The sequence below is a fragment of the Myotis brandtii genome, unplaced genomic scaffold (genome assembly GCF_000412655.1).
Source record: "Myotis brandtii unplaced genomic scaffold, ASM41265v1 scaffold8, whole genome shotgun sequence".
NCBI lineage: Eukaryota > Metazoa > Chordata > Mammalia > Chiroptera > Vespertilionidae > Myotis > Myotis brandtii.
Genome location: NW_005371219.1, coordinates 6,296,706 through 6,316,498, shown reverse-complemented (window position 1 = coordinate 6,316,498; position 19,793 = coordinate 6,296,706). Strand labels below are relative to the sequence as shown.

The 19,793-nt window shown below is 40.4% G+C and overlaps 1 protein-coding gene across 1 annotated transcript in view; it reads left to right on the top strand.

Moving 5' to 3' along the window:
* SLC16A10 (solute carrier family 16 (aromatic amino acid transporter), member 10) overlaps positions 1 to 17,489 on the top strand; it is a gene marked incomplete at its 5' end in the record, with an annotated part of 75,118 nt that extends 57,629 nt beyond the window's left edge. Inside the window, 3 exons of the mRNA XM_014531272.1 lie at positions 10,415 to 10,558; positions 14,600 to 14,828; positions 16,928 to 17,489. Coding sequence (XP_014386758.1) covers positions 10,415 to 10,558; positions 14,600 to 14,828; positions 16,928 to 17,160 — 606 coding nt within the window. The remainder of the gene's footprint in view (positions 1 to 10,414; positions 10,559 to 14,599; positions 14,829 to 16,927) is intronic.
* Between the last annotated feature and the right edge of the window lie 2,304 nt (positions 17,490 to 19,793).

The following is a 19,793-nucleotide window of genomic DNA, read 5'->3' as shown; positions in this document are numbered from 1 at the left end:
AGCATACATATATAGACACAGACAGACCTAAACAGAGACCTGTTGTCATGAGAAAAACTCACAGTTTATAAAAGAACAGTTGGATATAAGTCTTGTTTTTGAAGCATTCATAATTTATATCTGTCCTGGACAAGTCAAGTTCCAAATGACCTGTCCCCATTTAAAAGTAAGGGCATCCATTTTTAATACCTCAAAGAATTGGTTTGACACCTAAAAGACATCATAGGTTGTTGATCCATTTATGTAAATCCTCTTTTTGAAACTTTGAGAGACCAGTGAAAATATAGCTGGCTTTTTCTAATTGTGCACACAAAAGATTAATTTAGAAATATTAAAGGGGACTCATCTTGGCCATCTTAATATTAAATGGGAGGCGGACTGTCGGGGCTTGTCGGCCTGGGAAGCACCAGCTTCTCGGGGATTGGTTGCATTACCACCTGGATGCCTGGTACTGCCCATCTCTGCCACTTCGGATTTGGGGATCTGAAACAACTATCATCACCCCACTGACTTTGGAAGCAAGTATCATTTCTCTTTCCGAGCTAGGGAGAGTTCAGTCTCTCATTTAACCAGCAAAGATTCTGTTCAGACTCCCGATAAGCAATCCAATTAGAAGCAGCCACTCATCTTTTTCCATGTCCCTGGATTATTTCAACCCTGTCCACCCTGAGGGTTTTCTAAGAACAGCTCCAATCAAGTCAGGATCCTAAAGCAGGACCGGGATTCTGAGAGACTAGTGGCCCAAGTTCACCCAATGCTGGTGGGGCACAAAGGGCCTTGCTGGAGTCTAGCACCAGGTCCAGGTCTGCAGGTGGTCCTGTGTGGGCTTCTTTGGAATCCTGCCTGCTGTGCCAAGTAAATGTCAACGTAAGAAATGTCCAAACCTTAAATGTATACAGAGTGTGGCAGAGTAGGTTTACAGTTGTGAGTATGCAAAACAGTTTATTCTTGTGTTACTATTTATTAATTATTGTTTTCCATATGAACAACTGTAAACCTACTTTTGCCTCACCCTGTATTAAAATCTGCATGTTGAAAATTCATTCCTACAGAGTACCCAAGCATTGCTTTTTCTTCAGAGACTTTATTCACTGCTTATATCTTCTAATAATACACTACTGTCGCTCAGTTCTCCTGTGGATATTACATGAATGATTGGACATCTTTTCTCCTTCATTTTATTCCCACTTCTTTTAGATTTTTTCAATGGTGTCTATGCTTTTCTTGCTTTTCTAACCTTGCATTTATTTCCCTGCAGATCTCAACATCTGCTGCAATTTGACTACTCAGGTTAGTGCAAATTTGCCCATTTATCCGTTATATACCTTGGGCGGTATTCACCAGCATTCTCCTACTTTAGATGAATAAGGGTCTTCGCTGGCCACTTGTGACTCATTAATGGTGAAGTTAAATATCTACAGAACGCTCTCATTAACACAAGTTAGGTGTTTTTTTTTCTTTTGAGTATTTTTAAAAATTGTAATATACTAGTATAGGAACTTGATAGGAGAACAGGACATAATACATAAGAAATCTAGAAAACTAATCATTTACCAATAATTAAACTAAAACAGAGCTGCTGCTTTTCGTAAGGCAGAAGAAGTTTGTCACACGTTCCAAATTATATTTAGTTAGTAAAAAATAAGTATTTGTAGATAATTCAATAGTTTTTTTAGAAATGATGCATCATTTATTCAAGCATGAAAATTATCTCTAGGATGGAGGCCCCAAATCACCAAAGGATTTAAAATTTGCTAGGGAGAAAGAAATCCACAAATATTTAAAAAGATCTAATTTTAACTTAAGTTGAAATGTAGCGGTCGCATATTTTTGTTAGACCCTCATATTGTATAGTGCAGGGGTCCTCAAACTTTTTAAACAGGGGGCCAGTTCACTGTCCCTCAGACCGTTGGAGGGCCGGACTATAGTTTAAAAAAAAACTATGAACAAATTCCTATGCACACTGCACATATCTTATTTTGAAGTAAAAAAACAAAACGGGAACAAATACAATATTTGTATTTGCATGTGGCCCGCGGGCCGTAGTTTGAGGACCCCTGGTATAGTGTGTTCAGTGAAAGTATGGGAAAGGCTGGTGAAAAGTGTGGATTTGTCTACAAAAGACATTGGGGAGTTTTATGTTGGAAGTGTCCTGACACCTCAGGAACTGATACAGAAGAAACAGGTAAGGTAGACTGAACACGTTGCAAGCGCAGGGACAGAGCCCCTTCAGTGCTCCATCCCCAGCGCCTAGCATGTGCCTGGCATGCAAAGATTTTTTGACCATTTTCAGGCTGAGCTATAGCTTGGTTGAACTGCTGAAATATGAGGTCTACTAATTTCCCTGCTGATGACTACTTTTCATTGTAATAACACCATATATTCTTCAAGTTTGTCCTTTCTTTGATCTTCAATATATAACCCCTAAAAGCAGGAACAGTTTTATATCTGTCTTACAAGGAAAGGCGTTAACTGGCTTAGAGTATTTCTCTGGTCATATAGTTAGTGACAGGGTGTGGTTGAAAGCTTACATAATAGAAGTCAAAGTATGCTTATCTACTCTGATTTCAATGTAGAATAATTAAAGATGTGGAAATGGGTGACAAGAGGTACATAGTCAGCCCTGCTGATGTCAAATAATACCTCCTATGCTTTGTACCTTCTTCCAGCTGCCTCCGGAGAATGGCATGCATGAGGGTGATCACACTAGCAAGTAGTAGACTAACACAGGCCCATGCCCCTCTAGACCCATGGGATTAAAAATGCTGCCATATATTGATTATTGAATTTAAAAAGAATTATAATAGCTACAACATAAATCAAGCATCCCTGTTCCTACTTAACTCTCTTTGCTTATGTGATCACATGGTTTCCTTTTTATGTTCCTGACTTTTCATAATTCTCTGCCAGGTACCTCCTTGCTCCTGCTCTTCAGCTCTCAGGGCCACTCTGAATCCAGGGGTTGGGATGACTCAGATCTAGTGTCCCATCCCACCTCTTTCTTTTTAAGCTCTACAGCCCTGTCACATGTCTAGAGCAGTGTGTCAGATCCAGTGCCTCCTATTTTATTTCTGAAATAAAATTCCTGGATCATAAACCTACCTGTACACATAATTTAAAAAAAAAAGTCAATGCCTACCTATAACATAAAGGAGAAGTAAAAGAAGTACTTTATGAATAAAATAATATATATTTTAGCCCGGCCGGTGTGGTTCAGTGGTTGAGTGTCCACCTATGCACCAGGAGGTCACCAGTTCAATTCCCGGCTAGGGATACATGCCCAGGTTTCAGGCTCGATCCCCAGTAGGGGTGTGCAGGAGGCAGGCAATCTGTGTTGATGTTTACCTCTCGATGTTCCCATCTCTCTCCTCCTTTCCTCTCTCTCTAAAAATCAATAAAAACATTTTTTAAATTTTATATATATATATTTTAAAAGATAATGCTTGGGACACATGCTTTAATGTGGATGGACGTTGAAGACATGATAAGTGAAATAAGCCAGACACAAAAGATCAAGTACTATATGATTCCACTTAGATGAGTTGCCCAAAGTAGTCAAATTCATAGATATGGAAAGTTGAATGGGAGTTGCTAAGGGCTTCGGGAAAGGGGGAGATGAGTTATTGTTTGATAGTCCAGAGTTTTAGTTTGGGAAAATGAAAAAGTTCTATAAATCAATGATGGTGATGATTGACAGGAAATTGAGTGTACTTCATTGCCACTGAACTGTACACTTAAAAATGGTTCGAGTGTGCCCTGGCCATGTAGCTCAGTGGTTAGCACATCAACAAATACATCAAGGTGGAGGGTTTGATCCCTGGTCAGGGTACATATAAGGATCAATGAATACATAAATAAGTGGAATAACAGTGTGGAACAACAAATCTCTCTCTCTCTCTCTCTCTAAATCGATGTCTCTCTCTCTCACTCCCATCCTCCCTCCCTCTCTCTAAAATCAATTTTAAAAAATTAGGATTATTTGAACTGGAATCTAAATCCAAATTTTTTAAAAATATGTTTTTATTGATTTCAGATAGAGTAAGTGAGAGGGAGAAACATTAATGATAGAGAGAATCATTAATTGGCAGCCTCCTGCACACCCTTTACTGGGGATCGAGCCCACAACCTGGGCATGTGTCCTGAATGGGAATCGAATCCTGACCTCCTGGTTCATGGGTCAACACTCAATCATTGAGCAACACCAGCTGGGCTCCAAATTGGTTTGGGTTGATAATTACTGTAGGACATTTTGTCAAATCTCAATCTGATCTAAATAATGCTATATCAAGGATGGATTGTTTTGTTTTAAACTAAGGAGAATTGTGGGTTTTTTTTAAAGGGAAAATAAGGTTTTAAAGATTGTTTACAGTTAGAAAATGTTTTTAAAATTAGACCACCATCAGCCATCTTTCTTCCTTCTTAACTCTTCTTTTTCAAACCCTGTTGTTGTTAAATAATCTTCACTCTGGAAACTCTTCCCTCTTTTTTCTCTGTCCCAGTTTTTACGTGTCTTAATGGTGCCATGTGTGATTACGGACACCATGGAAACCCAGCGTAATGAAATGGAAAGACTGGCTGTTTAAAACAAACAGAACCAACTACCCATGCCTTCTAGAGTTTCTGTTGGGCCAAAGGTCTGCTCTCCATTTGGTCAGCTGCTGAGGAGGCAGTCAAAACCTGCACCACAAGTGTAGTCATGACAGAAAATCTTATTAATAATAGACACTGGGGTGCCTAAAAGTGATAGACCTTAAAAGTGCTGGCAGGCAAAGACATTTTGTATTTTTACTTCAAGCATTTCTTAGAGCTGTTTACTCTCAAAGCACAGTTGATCAGATTTAATAAGCTAAAATGATACTTTATGGCTGACCTAATCAATACCTATCTAATGGCCATAAAGTCATATTTCAGTATTATATGATGTAAAGGGCTTAATTTTATGTACCCAAATCTGTGGAGTTAGTTTTCTTCTACCTTTAATCACCTCACTGGGGTGCAGTGCTCATGTAAAACTCCTAAGGGAATGCCCCAGTTGTTTTAATTAACTCCCTTTTCTTAGCAAACACAGAGATAGAGAAAACACAGTTGTTTAAAAAAGAAAGAAGAAACAAACCAAACCCGCATTCCAATTAGAAGACTTGTTCATCTTACTTTGAAGTCAAAGGGTAGTGTAAAGTTTTGATTTGCAACAAATTCTGAGATTACCCATTAACCATCTAGCAGGCTGTCTACGCCCTTTCAAATGTACATCTAATTTTTAAAGGGGCCAGGCTCCTTTCTTTGAGTTTACCTTTTAAAAAGTGTATTTAATATACCTGAAGCCTATATAGTAATTTTATTAACCAGTGTCACCCCAACAAGTTCAATCAAAATGTATATTTAAGCAGAATGCTCTTTTAGAGTTATGGAATGGCATTTTATAGTCTTAGAAATTAAACTGCAAGCAAATGAGAGGCAACAAGGTGAGGTTGCTAATCTCTGGGGTGAAAAGCAAGAGGAGAGTGAAAGTGTTCTGAACTCAGTCTACCTGTTAAAAGTAGGAAACCGCAGAAATCATTCTGCATTCCCAAACCACTGAAAATACTGTCTAGCATTTTTCACCATGTTTTTGGATGCACCATGTAAATGTAAAAGATGCAGGTCCCCTGCTCCAGCCCAAAGACTTCATTCTCTTAGAGACAAAGTGAGTGCACATGCCTACCTGTTGTCTACCCCTCTTCTGAGTTTGACAAATATCTGAAGAGGAAGGACAAGAGGATCGGGGAGTCAAAATCATCACAGAAAAGAGCCGATGACTGCATGGCTGGAATCTGTTTATCTTCCAAAGTGCATAGTAACTGCAACAAGGGATGAGACATATTGTTGACGTTTTCCCCTTCCCTTCTGCAAAGGCGGTTGTAGTCTTTTAGTTCCGTATCCTGCAGTGCTCTACGGGGCCTCTTTTGGCCCCGCTTTCCTAGCGTCCCAAAAGTACTGCCTCTGTAAGCACTTGGTACTTCAGTCAGTCAGCTGTTACTTCAAGTCACCGTCAGGAATAAAGCTATCTTTGCCCTGGCTGGTTTGCTCAGTGGTTAGAGTGCTGGCCCTCAGATTGAAAGGTCTCAGGTTTGATTCCCATCAAGGGCATGTACCTAGGTTGCAGGCTTCACCCCTGGCCTGGGTCAGGGTGAGTGTGGGAGGCAGTCAATCAATGTGTCTCTCTCACATCAATGTTTCTCTCTCTTTCTCCCCCCTCTCCCTTCCTTCCACTCTCTCTAAAAATCAATGGGAAAATGTCCTCAAGTGAGGATTAGGGAGGGAAGGCGGGAGGGAGAGAGAGAAAAGAAAGAAAGCTATCTTTGTTTTAAGTCTCTTGCAGTCCCCCCTTTTTTTGAACTATTAACCAAAGATATATACAGGCATATCTTGCTTTATTGTGATACTCGCTGCTTTTATAGTTGCTGTGTTTTTATTTTTTTTACAAATTGAAGGCAAAGAAAATTTCTACTCACTCACTTTATTGGGATGCTTGCTTTATTGTGGTGACCTGGAACTGAACCTACAATACCTCAGAGTATGCCTGTAGTTTAACTTGTATGCTCCAACATTTTTATCATATTTGTAATGTAATAAATTATGTAAATATATACAAGACATTAAGCAAAAACCATCCATCCCCTTAAAAATGTGGAGGGAGCCTGGCTAGTGTGGCTTAGTAGTTGAGCATCGACCTATGAACCAGGAGGTCACGGTTCAATTTCCAGTCGGCACATGTCTGGGTTGCAGCTCGATCCCTAGTAAGAGGAGTACAGGAGGCAGCCAATCAATGATTCTTTCTCATCATTGATGTTTCTATCTCTCCCTCTCCCTCCTTCTCTCTGAAATCAATAAAAATAATTTTAAAAAGTTATAATTGATCCTTTGGGTGCTTCCTGAAGTGGGTTAATACAGTAGAGTCTAGATTCCAATTCCAAATAAAACCAATGAACACACTGACCTGCTTTAGGTCAGGTGATTCTTTTTCTTCAGAATTGAGATGGAATTTATCTCTTTCTACTTTATCTAATATCTCACTTACGGGAAGTAATAAGGGCTCGGAGGAATAAGCCAGTTTGGGGCTCTTTATTGACAGCTGTCTTACCTTTGCAGCCACAAGTGGATTTCTTAGACCAACATTGTTCAATAGAAATATAATGCAAGCCACATATGGAATTTAAACATTTTTAGTAGCCATATTTTATTTTTTCCTATTTATTGACTTTATTGGTTGACACTGATTAACAAAATTTTACAAGTTTCAAGCGCACAATTTTACAACACATCATCTGTACACTGTATTGTGTGTTCACCACCCCAAGTCTCCTTCCATCACCATTTATCACCCCTATACCCTTCTTCACCTCCCCCACCCTTCCCCATATGTTAAAAAGTAAAAAACAAAATGAAAGTAGTTTCATATTTCATTTAATCAATATAGACAAAATACTATTTCAACATGGAATCAATATTTTTAAATTATTGAGATATTTTGCGTGCCCCCCCCCCCACTAAGTTTTCTATATTGGCTGTGTGTTTTACACTTACAGTACATCTCAATTTGACTAGCCACATTTAAAGTACTCAATAGCTCAGGCCATATTGGACAACACAGTGTTAATTAACATGGAGAATATAAGGAGGCAGCTGCAGGTGAGGCTGCAGTAGCAAAGGAGGAAAGTTTTATCTGTCAAACCAAGAGTTTGAACTTTACCCTGAAGGTTATGGGCGCTGTAAACGGATCTTAGGCAGAGAACTTAACTTGATGGTTTCAGAGAATATAGGCTAGAGATTTAGGAGTGGGGTTCAAGCAAGAAGCATTGTTCGGAGGCTGTTGTAGTGGTCTAGGTGAGGAGTGATAAGAACCTGAATTGAAACACTGTGGGGGCCCCTAGCTGGTTTGGCTCAGTGGATAGAGCGTCGGCGTGTGGACTGAAGGGTCCTGGGTTCAATTCTGGTCAAGGGCACATGCCCTGGTTGCGGGCTGGATCCCTAGTAGGGGGCATCCAGGAGGCAGTGGATCAATGATTCTTATCATTGATGTTTCTATTTCTCTATTCCTCTCAATAAAAAAATAAAATAAAATAAATAAAGAAAGAAAGACTGTGAGGAACGTGGGCCAAAGGAAGTATGTCTGACAGAGATTTAGGAGGTCAAATCACTGTTGGATTTGGAGAGAGGGAGGGAGTAATCTACTGGTAGGATAGTTACCAGGTTCCTGCCTCGGGTAGTTGGGCCAACGGCAGTCGTGTTAACTGACATGGAGGGAGGACAGGTTGTAAGGGGAGATGAGTTCAGCATGGGGCATGGTGACCCTGAGGTACTTTTGTCACAGGCAGGTAGATATGTCCAGTTTGACAGGGAAGAGTTTACTCGAGTATATTTAGAGTTAGAAGCTATAAAGGCTGGGAAGGAACCCAGTACTTAAGGTGCCAGTGAAAACTTTAGGCAGTTAACAAGGAGGGGGTGTGAGGCTGAGGGAACCAAGGGCAGCTTTGTAGAAAAGCAGGGATTAAGCAGACTCTTAAAGAATGGATAGAATTTAGAAAGTCAAAGAAGGTAGAAGCGGCAGCAGAAATGTAGTGAGGTAAGAATGTGTCAGACACTGAATATACCCATCCTGCTGGGCCAGATGGGTTAGGGCTGAGATCAAAGCTGGCCTAATGCAGTTTGCAGACGTTTTGTTTGGCTCGCATGGGTGGGGTTGGATCATGCAGTGTTCTAAATTTAGTAAGGTGCCAGCACTTCCACACAAAAGTCCAGATTTCTGCTTTTTAAAATAAAAGGGGGCTGGGCGGTAGCTTGGCAACACTGGTGGTCTTCTGTGGGAACGCTCCCCTCTCCAGCGGTCGGTTTTATGCACTGGGCTTGCGTCCTGCAGGCATTTGGGTATTTACTCTACTTCTGAGTCCAGGGTTGGTAGGTAATCAAGGTACAAAGATGGATTGGTGACAGGTCAAGGAGGGCTTTTAATGCTAAACTAAGGAGTATAAATGTAGGCATCAGGCAACTGGTGAATAAGGGATTGATGAGATTAAACCATATTTAGGAGGATTATTCTGGACCAGTGAAAATACAGAAGTTAGGAGAACAGTTACCAGTTTTGAAAGGGAAAAGACAGATGTGATGGTGGTGGCATAACCACGTGGGCTAAAAACTGCGAACTGGACGTCTCTGAGGGAGATGTCATCCGGGAAGCCTGCCAGTGCCACATGGGGACCATCTGGGCCTCTGGACTGGCTTATAGCGTGTGCGTTGGGAGATCTGCTTTGCAGGCTTCCGGAATTCAGGCCAGTGTTTGGTGTAGGGGCACCGTGAGGCTGGCCGTTTGAAACAGCTGTTTGTGTTTGCTCTAACCTCTCAGTAGGAGCGCAGTGTGCTTTTTCTCCTTGTTGTGAGCACAGATGGATGATCATGAAGACAATGGAAATGCTAAGAGAGGTGGGGCAAACTGTGAAGCTGTTAAACCCTGGCTGTGGGAGCAAAGCTCATGGTGGGTGCTGAGCTGCGTGTTGTCACCCAGTATAACACCTGCCTGGTCACCTGCCTTCTTCAACATTGTCAGGCTGCTGGCTTACCGTCATTGTTCTAAGTAGACTGTAAAGTAAAGGAAAGGCCCCTTTAAAATAATGAGGCTAAAATTAATATCCGATCATTATTAGCTGTGTGCCAGGCACTCTTCTAATTCTTCCTACAGATATTTAATAATTATAGCTGCCCCCTTGAAGTACTATTGCCATCTCCATTGACCAGCAAAGAAACGGAGGCCCTGATGGGTAAGAACTTACCCAGGGCCCCAGGCTGATAAGGAATGGAAGCAGGACTTGACCCCAAGCAGTCTCTCTGGAGGCTTTTCTGTTCAACACTGTTCAACGGCCTCCGTATCGTAAGGTCACAGAAATAGGCAAATTCACAGAGAGACAACCTTATGCTTCTATCCTGGAGGCCCCAGTGCAACTTAACCCAGGGCTGTTCGTTTGGTTCGGGCCCTCCTCGCGGAGCTGGAACTCCAGCATGGGTCCCTCAACTGCCTTTCAGGGGAGGAGATAACGTGCTGGGTCCTTGGGTGACCTTGAGAGAGCAGGGTTGTGTGCTGTGTTCAAAGGGCTGTTCTCTTCCTTTAGCGAACGGATCGAGGTTAACTTATAAAGTGTGCGTGGGTAACCCTTTATTACAAATTTAAAAAGACCTCATAGAAATTCTCATCCCTTTCATGCACACTAAATCACGTTAGCTTTTCTTCATATGTTCTCACGGAGCACTTTTAATAAATATTTGATGTTGCAAGGGGCTGAGATTCCATAACATTGTAGAGACCCAAAGGCATTAGTACAGTGCTTCAAGACCTGTCAACGTTTCCTCCCATATTTAGTGTGGCTTCATTCTCTTTGGTCTCCAGGTGAAACATGTGAACGAAAGGTTTAAAGAGGAAACCAACAAGGAGGTGGTTCTCATGTGCATTGGCATCACGTCGGGAGTTGGACGGCTGCTCTTTGGCCGGATTGCAGACTACGTGCCTGGCGTGAAGAAGGTTTACCTACAGGTACTCTCTTTAGTCCTGTCCCCCAGCAACACTATTCCATTGCCTAGTGTCTCCTTATGTGTATTTATTTGCTCAAATTCTTCTGTAAAAATGAGGAATATTTTCTAGAACCTAACTTCTACTAGCAGTTTTTCAAGGGCAAACTCAGTTATGAGTGTTGGGTTTTCAGTATGAAAAATTGGCGATCAAACAGCAACCTTCTTTGTTTTGCCATAGAACTCCACCAAATCAAAATGTTTTTTGCCCATTACTTTTTCTAGGAATTGTGGTTTCTGCACAGTTTTTATAGTCATGTGCCTTTTGCAATATCTTGTGAAATTCAGGGGTGTGCATGTTTGTTTTTTGAGCTTCTTTATTGCAAATTGCCTTCTGGGTATTGTGGAGTACACACTAAACAAATGCTAATTCTAAGAGCATATGGACCTCATCTGACAAGTATTTAAGTGACTCCTCCATACCAGACACTGTGTTATATGCTACAGATGAAACATGGTCTGTACCCTCAATTAGTAGCTAATGGTATCATGGGAAGACAGATAAGTGTTATAGCACAGTGGAATATACGTATGCTAGATGGGTACCATAGCAACATAGACGCCAAGCATCTGAATCACTTGTGGGGTTGTGAGCAGGCCTCCTAGGCTGGCAGAGTGTTAAGGGGAGAATAGTAGACAGATAAGGACCGGCAGAAGAAACCATATGTGCAAAGAGGTGAGGTGTGATGGAGTATATTATGTCTGGGAAACAATGTTTGAAGCCTGATCATGATCAGTTGAATAAATGGAAATGTAGACAACTTTGCCCAAAAGCTTGGCTGTGGAAGGAAGGTAAAGGAGAGCCACAAAGTGGCTCTGGGGTTGGGGATTGAGCATGTCTGCCTACTATACAGAGGAGAGGCAGTATTTGAGGAGGAGGGCCTTGAAGGAGAGGTGGAATTTGGGCACAGGAAAATGATTGGAAAAGGCATAAAGTAATTTACTATGTATGGATACAAAAGTTGGACAGTGAAGAAGGTTGATAGGAAAAAAAAGATTCATTTGAAATATGGTGTTGGAGGAGAGCTCTACTGATACCCTGGACCACTAGAAAGACAAATGGGTCCTAGAGCAAATTAAGCCTGAAACATAGCCAGAGGCAAACATGGCAAAACTGAAGCTGTCCTACTTTGGGCACATCATGAGAAGGCAGGGTTCTTTGGAAAAGACAGTAATGCTGGGAAAAACAGAAGGCAGCATAAAGAGGAAGAACAAATATGAGATGGGCTCACTCCATAAAAGAAGCCACAGGCAGGAGTCTACAGGAGCTGAGCAGGGCTATTGAGGACGGGACACTGTGGACATCACTCATTCATAGGGGCGTTAGGAGGCAGGGCTCACTCAGTGGTATGTAACACACACAAAAGAACTTCCGTTAATTGATGTGAAGTAATACCAACCACCACACATTGAGCACTTCCACGATGAAGTATCTCCTTTACTCTTCGCCCCTACCCTGTGAGGAAGGTAATGTCATTTCCACATAGAGAGGTGAACGCTGAGACAGAGAGGCCACCTCACTGTGGGTGTCTGTATAGGTCCAGGCGGACCGCCACAGGACGGAGTCTGCTCATACAGCTAGAAGGAAGTGTGGGACAGTGCTACTTTTTTTAAAAAATATATTTTCTTGATTTTTTTACAGAGTGGAAGGGAGAGGGATAGAGAGTTAGAAACTTCGATGAGAGAGAAACATCAATCAGCTGCCTCCTGCACACCCCCCACCAGGGATGTGCCAGCAACCAAGGTACATGCCCTTGACCGGAATCGAACCCGGGACCCTTCAGTCCACAGGCCGACGCTCTATCCACTGAGCCAAACCAGTCAGGGCGACAGTGCTACTTTTAAACGTATTTGTTGTACTCTGATCATTCCCCCTTTTATTATTACCTAATTGTGGATATCCTTGTCAAACATTTAGCAGAACATTCGGTCTTGTTCTCAAGTGTCATGGGAGCCCTCTAATGGACATTTGTTGCATGACAAACTTTCAGCTTTTTCTTTTTTAAAAAATATTTAAAAATTGATTTTAGAGAGGAGAGAGAAAGAGAAGAGAGGGAGAGAGGAAGAAATATCAACCTATTATTCCATCCATTCATGAATTCATTGGTTGACCCCTGCATGTCCCTGTTATTAAATAACAATACTTTATTTTTATGTAATAACAATAAAGTATATATAATTTCAAAGGTACAATTAAAAATAAATTATTTTACCAATTTTTAGAGAGAGAGAGACGCAGAGAGAGAAACATCTTTGTTGTTCTACTTATTCATGCATTCATTGGTTGATTCTTGTATGTGCCATGACTGAGGAATTGAACCTGCAGTCTTGGTACACTCTAACTGACTGGGCTACCTGGCCAGGGCTCAGAATCAAATGTTTGATGAATGAATTTGAGCTGATATTCAAATAACTAGTAATTTATTTATTTTTAATTTATTATTTTTTAAAATATATTTTTATTGATTTCAGAGAGGAAGGAAGAGGGAGAGAGAGAAACATCAATGATGAGAGAGAATCATTAATTGGCTGCCTCCCTGCATGCCCCCTACTAGGGATGGAGCCCGTTGACTGGAATCGAACCGGGACCCTTCAGTCCATAGACCGACACTCTAGCCACTGAGCCAAACTGGCCATGGCATAAAGAACTAGTATTTACTGAGCAGTGACCTGGTACAAGATCCTTAACCCTTGTAAATATCTAGTTCAAAGGTGGCTTGTACAGATTCTGACTTCAAAGAGCTTACAGGCTGGGAGGGAAAAATAGTTACTTTTTTCTTGTCTCTTTATTACAGTAATTTTCAAGAATTTTTAAAACATGCAATACCTGCCCTGACCGGTGTGGCTCAGTTGGTGGAACATGATGCCATGTACAAGAGGTTGCCCATTGGCTTCCCAGTCAGGGCACATGCCTGGGTTGCTGGCTCAGTCTCCAGTAGAGGGCGTGCAGGAGACAGCCGAATGATGTTTCTCTCTCACATTGATGTTTCTCTCTCTCTCTCTCTCTCTCTCTCTCTCTCTCTCTCTCTCTCTCTCTCCATCTCCCTTCCTCTCTCTTTCAAGTCAATAAAAACATATTTTAAAAAAATAATAATAATAAAAACATGTAATACGTGACACTTAGGGCACTGACTTCCTTTCACTTAGACTGTCAAATAAAAAAATGACAACAGCCCCTAGCCAGTTTGGCTCAGCGGATAGAGTGTCGGCCTGCGGACTCAAGGGTCCCAGGTTCAATTCCGGTCAAGGGTATGTACCTTGGTTGTGGGCACATCCCCGGTGGGGAGTGTGCAGAAGGCAGCTGATCAATGTTTCTCTCCCATCGATGTTTCTAACTCCCTATCCCTCTCCCTTCCTCTCTGTAAAAATCAATAAAAATATATTTAATTAAAAAAAAAATGACAACAGCCCCTAGCCAGTTTGGATAGAGTGTTGGCCCGTGGACTGAAGGGTTGAGGGTTTAATTCCAGTCAAGGGCACATACCTTAGTTGCAGGCTCAATTTCCAGTGCCAGTCGGGACATGTGTGGGAGGCAACCAATTGATGTGTCTCTCTCACAACTATGTTTCTCTCTGTCTCTCCCCATTCCTTTCACTCTCTCTAAAAAAATCTGGAAAAATATCCTCGGGTGAGGATTAACAACAACAAAAATGACAACAGCCAACACAACAACGGGCATTTGTGTGAATGAATCAAAATTATACCTATTTTTTGTAAAAAAAAAAAATTTTTTTTGGTGTGCCCCTGAATTTTAGTAATTAGTTTATGTGTGCCATGAGATGGAAAAGGTTGAAAATTACTGCCTCAATGGAAATACTGAGAAAGTGCTAGGGGAACTCAGGGAGTTGATTACGGAAGTTGATTATGTATATAAAATCAAGGTGAATGGGGCTGGGGGGGGGGCGGCGACTAAGCAGTAACTTCTTAAAAGTTCTAAACATATTGCTCAGTAATTGCAAAATTCACTTTTCCTGACAGCAGAGTTGACATGTGGTGTCTGTCCTAGGTGCTCTCCTTCGTCTTCATTGGTCTGATGTCCATGATGATTCCCTTGTGCAGTGTCTTTGGGGCCCTCATCGCCGTCTGTCTCATCATGGGCCTCTTCGATGGATGCTTCATTTCAATTATGGCCCCCATTGCCTTTGAGTTAGTTGGTGCCCAGGACGTTTCCCAAGCAATTGGGTTTCTGCTCGGATTCATGTCTATACCCATGACTGTGGGGCCACCCATTGCAGGTAAATGTAATTATTCTCCAATAATTATATTAATTCATAGCATTTTTTACTACAGGTCCTAAGTCTCACTTGGATGTAAATGTATAATTTATTAGTTGCTAGTCTTTTGGGTGTTTTTTTTGTTTTGTTTTGTTTTGTTTTTTTGTGCTACAAAAAGCCAAATACAAAATGCCACATATTGCATGATTCCATTTATATAAAACATCCAAAATAGGAAAATCCATGGAGGCAGAGAGTAGATGTGTGGTTGCCAGGGGCCAGAGGGAAGGGGATAAAGGAGTTTTGTTCTGGTGTGATTAAAACATTTCAGAACTAGATAGAGGTGGTGGTTGCATAGCATTGTGAATGTACTAAGTGCCATTAAAATGGTTAATTTTATGTTATGTGAATTTCACCTTTAGAAATCTTTTGAATGATAGTATAAAGATTTCTTCTTTCAGTATTACTTGGGTGCGAATGTGAATTTTTATGATAAGATTTGATAAAATTATGACAAAATTTAAATGTATGTACTATCTTCTGTTTCTGGCATGTGAAGGGCTCAGTTAAAGTTCAGCTCGATTCATTCTCATATCCAGAACCACATGTACCAAGCAACTTTGCCAGTTGGGAACCTAGTCATGAACCCAGCAAGCAGAGTCACCACCGTGCAGACCAAACAACATTTAAGTCTAAAGATCACAGTCTCCTTAGAGGAGAACCCCCGTCCTTGCTCACTCCCCATTAGTCGCACTATTTTTATACCTTACAAGCTTCATTTCTTAGGGTTTCCAAGTCCACAGGGGATGACAGGTAGCTGTGGAATGGGGTTTGCTACTAGAAGTAACTGATAGCAGACGAGAATAAAGGAGTAACAGGGAGTTCCCAAAGCAGGCAGAGCAACACAGCAACTGGCAGCAGAAAGCCCCCAGCTCCCCAGGAGGCTCTGAGGGGCCACAGTATCATAGCCAAACACAATAGTTAGTGCTCATAAGGATGAAAGGTTCAGTTATACATTAAATGTTCTGATTCAGGAGATAGGAAATCACGTATTTGGACATGCTGGATGCTCTAGGTTTCCATCCAGAATGAAAGTGCACCCTTTTTAATGTGTTGGGACTTAACGGGACACATCCTCGCAGAGTCAGATATTTAGTGCTCTGTGTGTTCCCTACACATTTCAGATAACTGAGGTTGCGTAGTAAACATGTTAAAAGGTGAGCCCATCCGGTGTGGCTCAGTGGTTGAGCGCCAACCTATGAAGGAACCAAGAGGTCACACTATTTGATTCCTGGTCAGGGCACATGCCCAGGTTGTGGGCTTGATCCCCGGGGGTTGTGCAGGAGGCAGCCAATCAATGATTCTCATCATTGATGTTTCTATCTCTCTCTCCCTCTCCCTTCCTCTCTGAAATTAATAAAAATATTTTTTAAAAAGTTTAAAAACACTAAGATAACTAATTAAACATTGGATTGTGTTAGATCAATTAGATACAAGGAGTATGCTAAATAACAGTTTGAGAAGCACAACCCAAGGATCTAAGAGTGCCACACAGATTCTCACCTTTTCCTCTCATGTGGTGACAGACCTTAGTTATCTTTCCAAAATGTATTTAACAACCTTTTCCTTCCTAACTTATGTTTATCATTGTTCGTGATTTTAAATTATAATGTTCAATGGCTTCATGTTATTTCATAAACAAATAGGCCCAAGAAAGGTTTGAAACGGTAGACATTTTGCAGTGTCTATGAGAAGTTTAAGCTTGGTGGTCTACCCACCTTTACACCATGTGTCAGAATGCCCCAAATGACCTCTGAAGGGTTTTGAAAAAACCAAAGCTTAGTTGCAAATATTTTTTTCCATGTAATATTTTGGTATAAAAACCCAGAGGCCTGTAGTCTGTGATGAGATTAAAGATAGGAGCTCTTTTCCTTCTTCATATCAGAAATGGTTTATATTTCAGGCACACTTCCTAAACATGTTTAATCATCTGAGATGTTTGAACTAGTTCTGCTGAGATGCAGTCACTAGGGTGGAACTAGGCAGGCCACCACTGTGCCGGATCTGAGACCCCCGAAAGCCCCCCTGTTTCTCTTGGTGACAGTGTTTTCTCTTCCCAGGGTTACTTCGTGAGAAGCTGGGTTCCTATGATGTGGCATTCTACCTCGCTGGGGTCCCTCCCCTTATTGGAGGTGCTGTCCTTTGCTTTATCCCATGGATCCATAGTAAGAAGCAAAGAGAGATCAATAAAACCACTGCAGGAGAAAAGATGGAGAAAATGCTGGAGAACCAGAACTCTCTGCTGTCAAGTTCACCTGGAATCTTGAAGAAAGAATCTGACTCTGTTATTTAATGTCTTCTATACCTCCACCAGACTGGATTTGCTTTCAGAAGTTTAAGCAAGTTTTCCTTTTATATAAATTGCAAATTATTTTTTTAATCACATCCTAAGAATAGCACAATAATGGGAAATAGAACATTTATTACTACAAGAACCATTTTCTGCCACCGAATAGCTGTCTAACATTTCCATGAGTCTGAGGACAGAGACTCTGGTCCATGAAAACATCTCTGGAAGTTAAATATTATGAGAATTTGATCCATCTCAGTAGAAAGCAACTTTGGAAACTGTGAATGCTATTTAGCTTCTACAAATATTTAAAAAATACCTCAAGCTATACTGAAAAGGTTGTAATTTGGTTAGACTGGAAATATTGTTTGTTGCCTCACATGCTGTTTTTAGTTCTGGTATCTATCTAGATTTTAATTTCTTTTGCTATTTGGAGACTTTTTACAAAATTTAAGTCTGGCTTCTAGATAATGTGCGAGCTACCTAAACCTCAAGTGTGTGTGAAAGTTGCTTTCCCTGCGGTTAAGTAGGCCCTGACATGAAGGGGTTCTGACTTGCTCTAGTGTCAGAGATCTTTTTGGAGCAAATGCTAGCGATGTATTCAGAACCAGGATGTGAGATTCCTGGTCATAAGGGCAGAGCAGTTAAAAAATCAGGCATTTCTTCATTTCCATTTCTTCCCTTTGGCTTTGCAGTGTTTTACTGGAGTAGCCAGAAACTCTCCAAATTTCTGAATTTGTTTAAATTATAACAATAAAGAAAAATAGAATGAATGAAAGATACTCTGGCAGTTTTAACATAAAATATTTCTGGCTTCTGAATTTGTTAGCACTGGGACCCAATATTTAAACAAAGCCTTATTGAGCATGTTGTCAAGTTGCAGTTTCAGGCACAGTGGGGGAAAAGATCTTTGTGTTTGTAAAGGAAATATCTATTTCTGATAGACACAGTTGCTGAAATTGGTTTATGAAATTAATGGGTCGTGAAAGGTTAGAAGCATTTATAAAGAGAAACAACTCCTACATTTCCAAAACTTTCTGGCAGAAATTTGCATTTGTGTGTATTTCTCCTAGTGTGTTCCCCATTAACATTCTTAGTACTTTTTTCTATTTATACACAGACAATTGAAAGCAAGCTATTGGAGTTTAAGTATCTAAAATTAAAACCAAATCATGTCATGACCCATGCTCATCTACAAAAAACAGGAACACTTTCCTCATCCCTGAAGTTATACATTTTTGTTATTTAGGTGTTTAAAAAGTAATAATATGCAAAGTATATTTAAATCCTAAATATAGATGTTTATTAGATCTTCCTCAAATGTAGCTTGTTCACCTGGGAAGAATGTTGTCTTTTTTTGAGAGAGAGAGAGAGAGAGAGAGAGAGAGAGACATCAATTTGTTGTTTGACTTATTTATATACACTCATTAGTTAATTCTTGTGTGTGCCCTGGCCGGGGGTTGAACCCACAACCTTGGTGTATAGGGATGGCACTCTAACCAGCTGTGCTACCTGGCCAGGATGAGTGTTGCCCTTTTCTAAAGCACCTCTAGGACCCACCTGTTTCTAAGTTCTTTGTAAGGAAAGAAAGTTAGTCTATTATCTCCTTACTTTACTTTTCAGCTACTGTTGTTTCTGGAAGGCACAGCACTTCCATTCCTTGTCTCTAGCTGAGGATGGAGATGCCTGGAAAGCATATGGACTTAGAACTGATGGAGAGCAGGGAGGTGTGGCACTCAGAAGGTGGGAGGAAAGTGAGGCTGTTCATTAAACGGCGAGAAAACACAATAATTTTCCTTTCAGAATCAACTTTCTTATCTGCAGCCTTGAAAATTCAAAGTCTATAAACACTAAATGTAGAATCTGTTTTTAATAGGATTTTAAATAATTTTCATTGTAAAAACATTCAACCACTTACTGTGGCCATACACACAGTTGCAACTTACTCCTTCAAAATGTCCATATTTCATATTCAGGGACTTAGGTAATTTGTTTTTTTGGAAGTTTCTGTTACAAAGAAAAGGAAAAACCCTACATTTGAACACACTGCCCTTTTATGTTCTTATTTTAAACTTTTAGAAAATGACTTAGAAATGATAATGTAATAAATTATCTGGTTTTTCATTTATTCATGCCCAATTATAAAAGCATAATTTCCTCATTATCAATGCTTTTGAGATCAGCAAAAACATAAAACTAAGACCAATCATCATGCCTGCCATTATAAATATTTTTTACAGTTTTTATAAGACTCCTGGTACTCCCCACCTGCAATTGTACAGAAAGAATAATTCTAAAACAGAATATTTACTCTGTAAAGACCTCCAAAGTGCTTTTCCTTTCAAAATTTGGCTGATTTTAGGGGAAATAAAATGTAATAATCTGAAACTCAAAGACTTGATCTTGCTTGATTAGTTCTAATAAAAGAGCAAAGTGACTTAATATTTATAATAAAACTTAGATCTCAGAATACTGCACACATACTACTACACTTATGTAGTTTTCAGTCTAATTCAATGAGTCAAACAGGATCTATAACACAAAGAAATCTCCACCATAATCGAGTACTGTGCTGTAATAATATAAAGTTAAAAAGAAAAAGTATAAAAGGTAAGATGCTAAATTCCATAAAATGC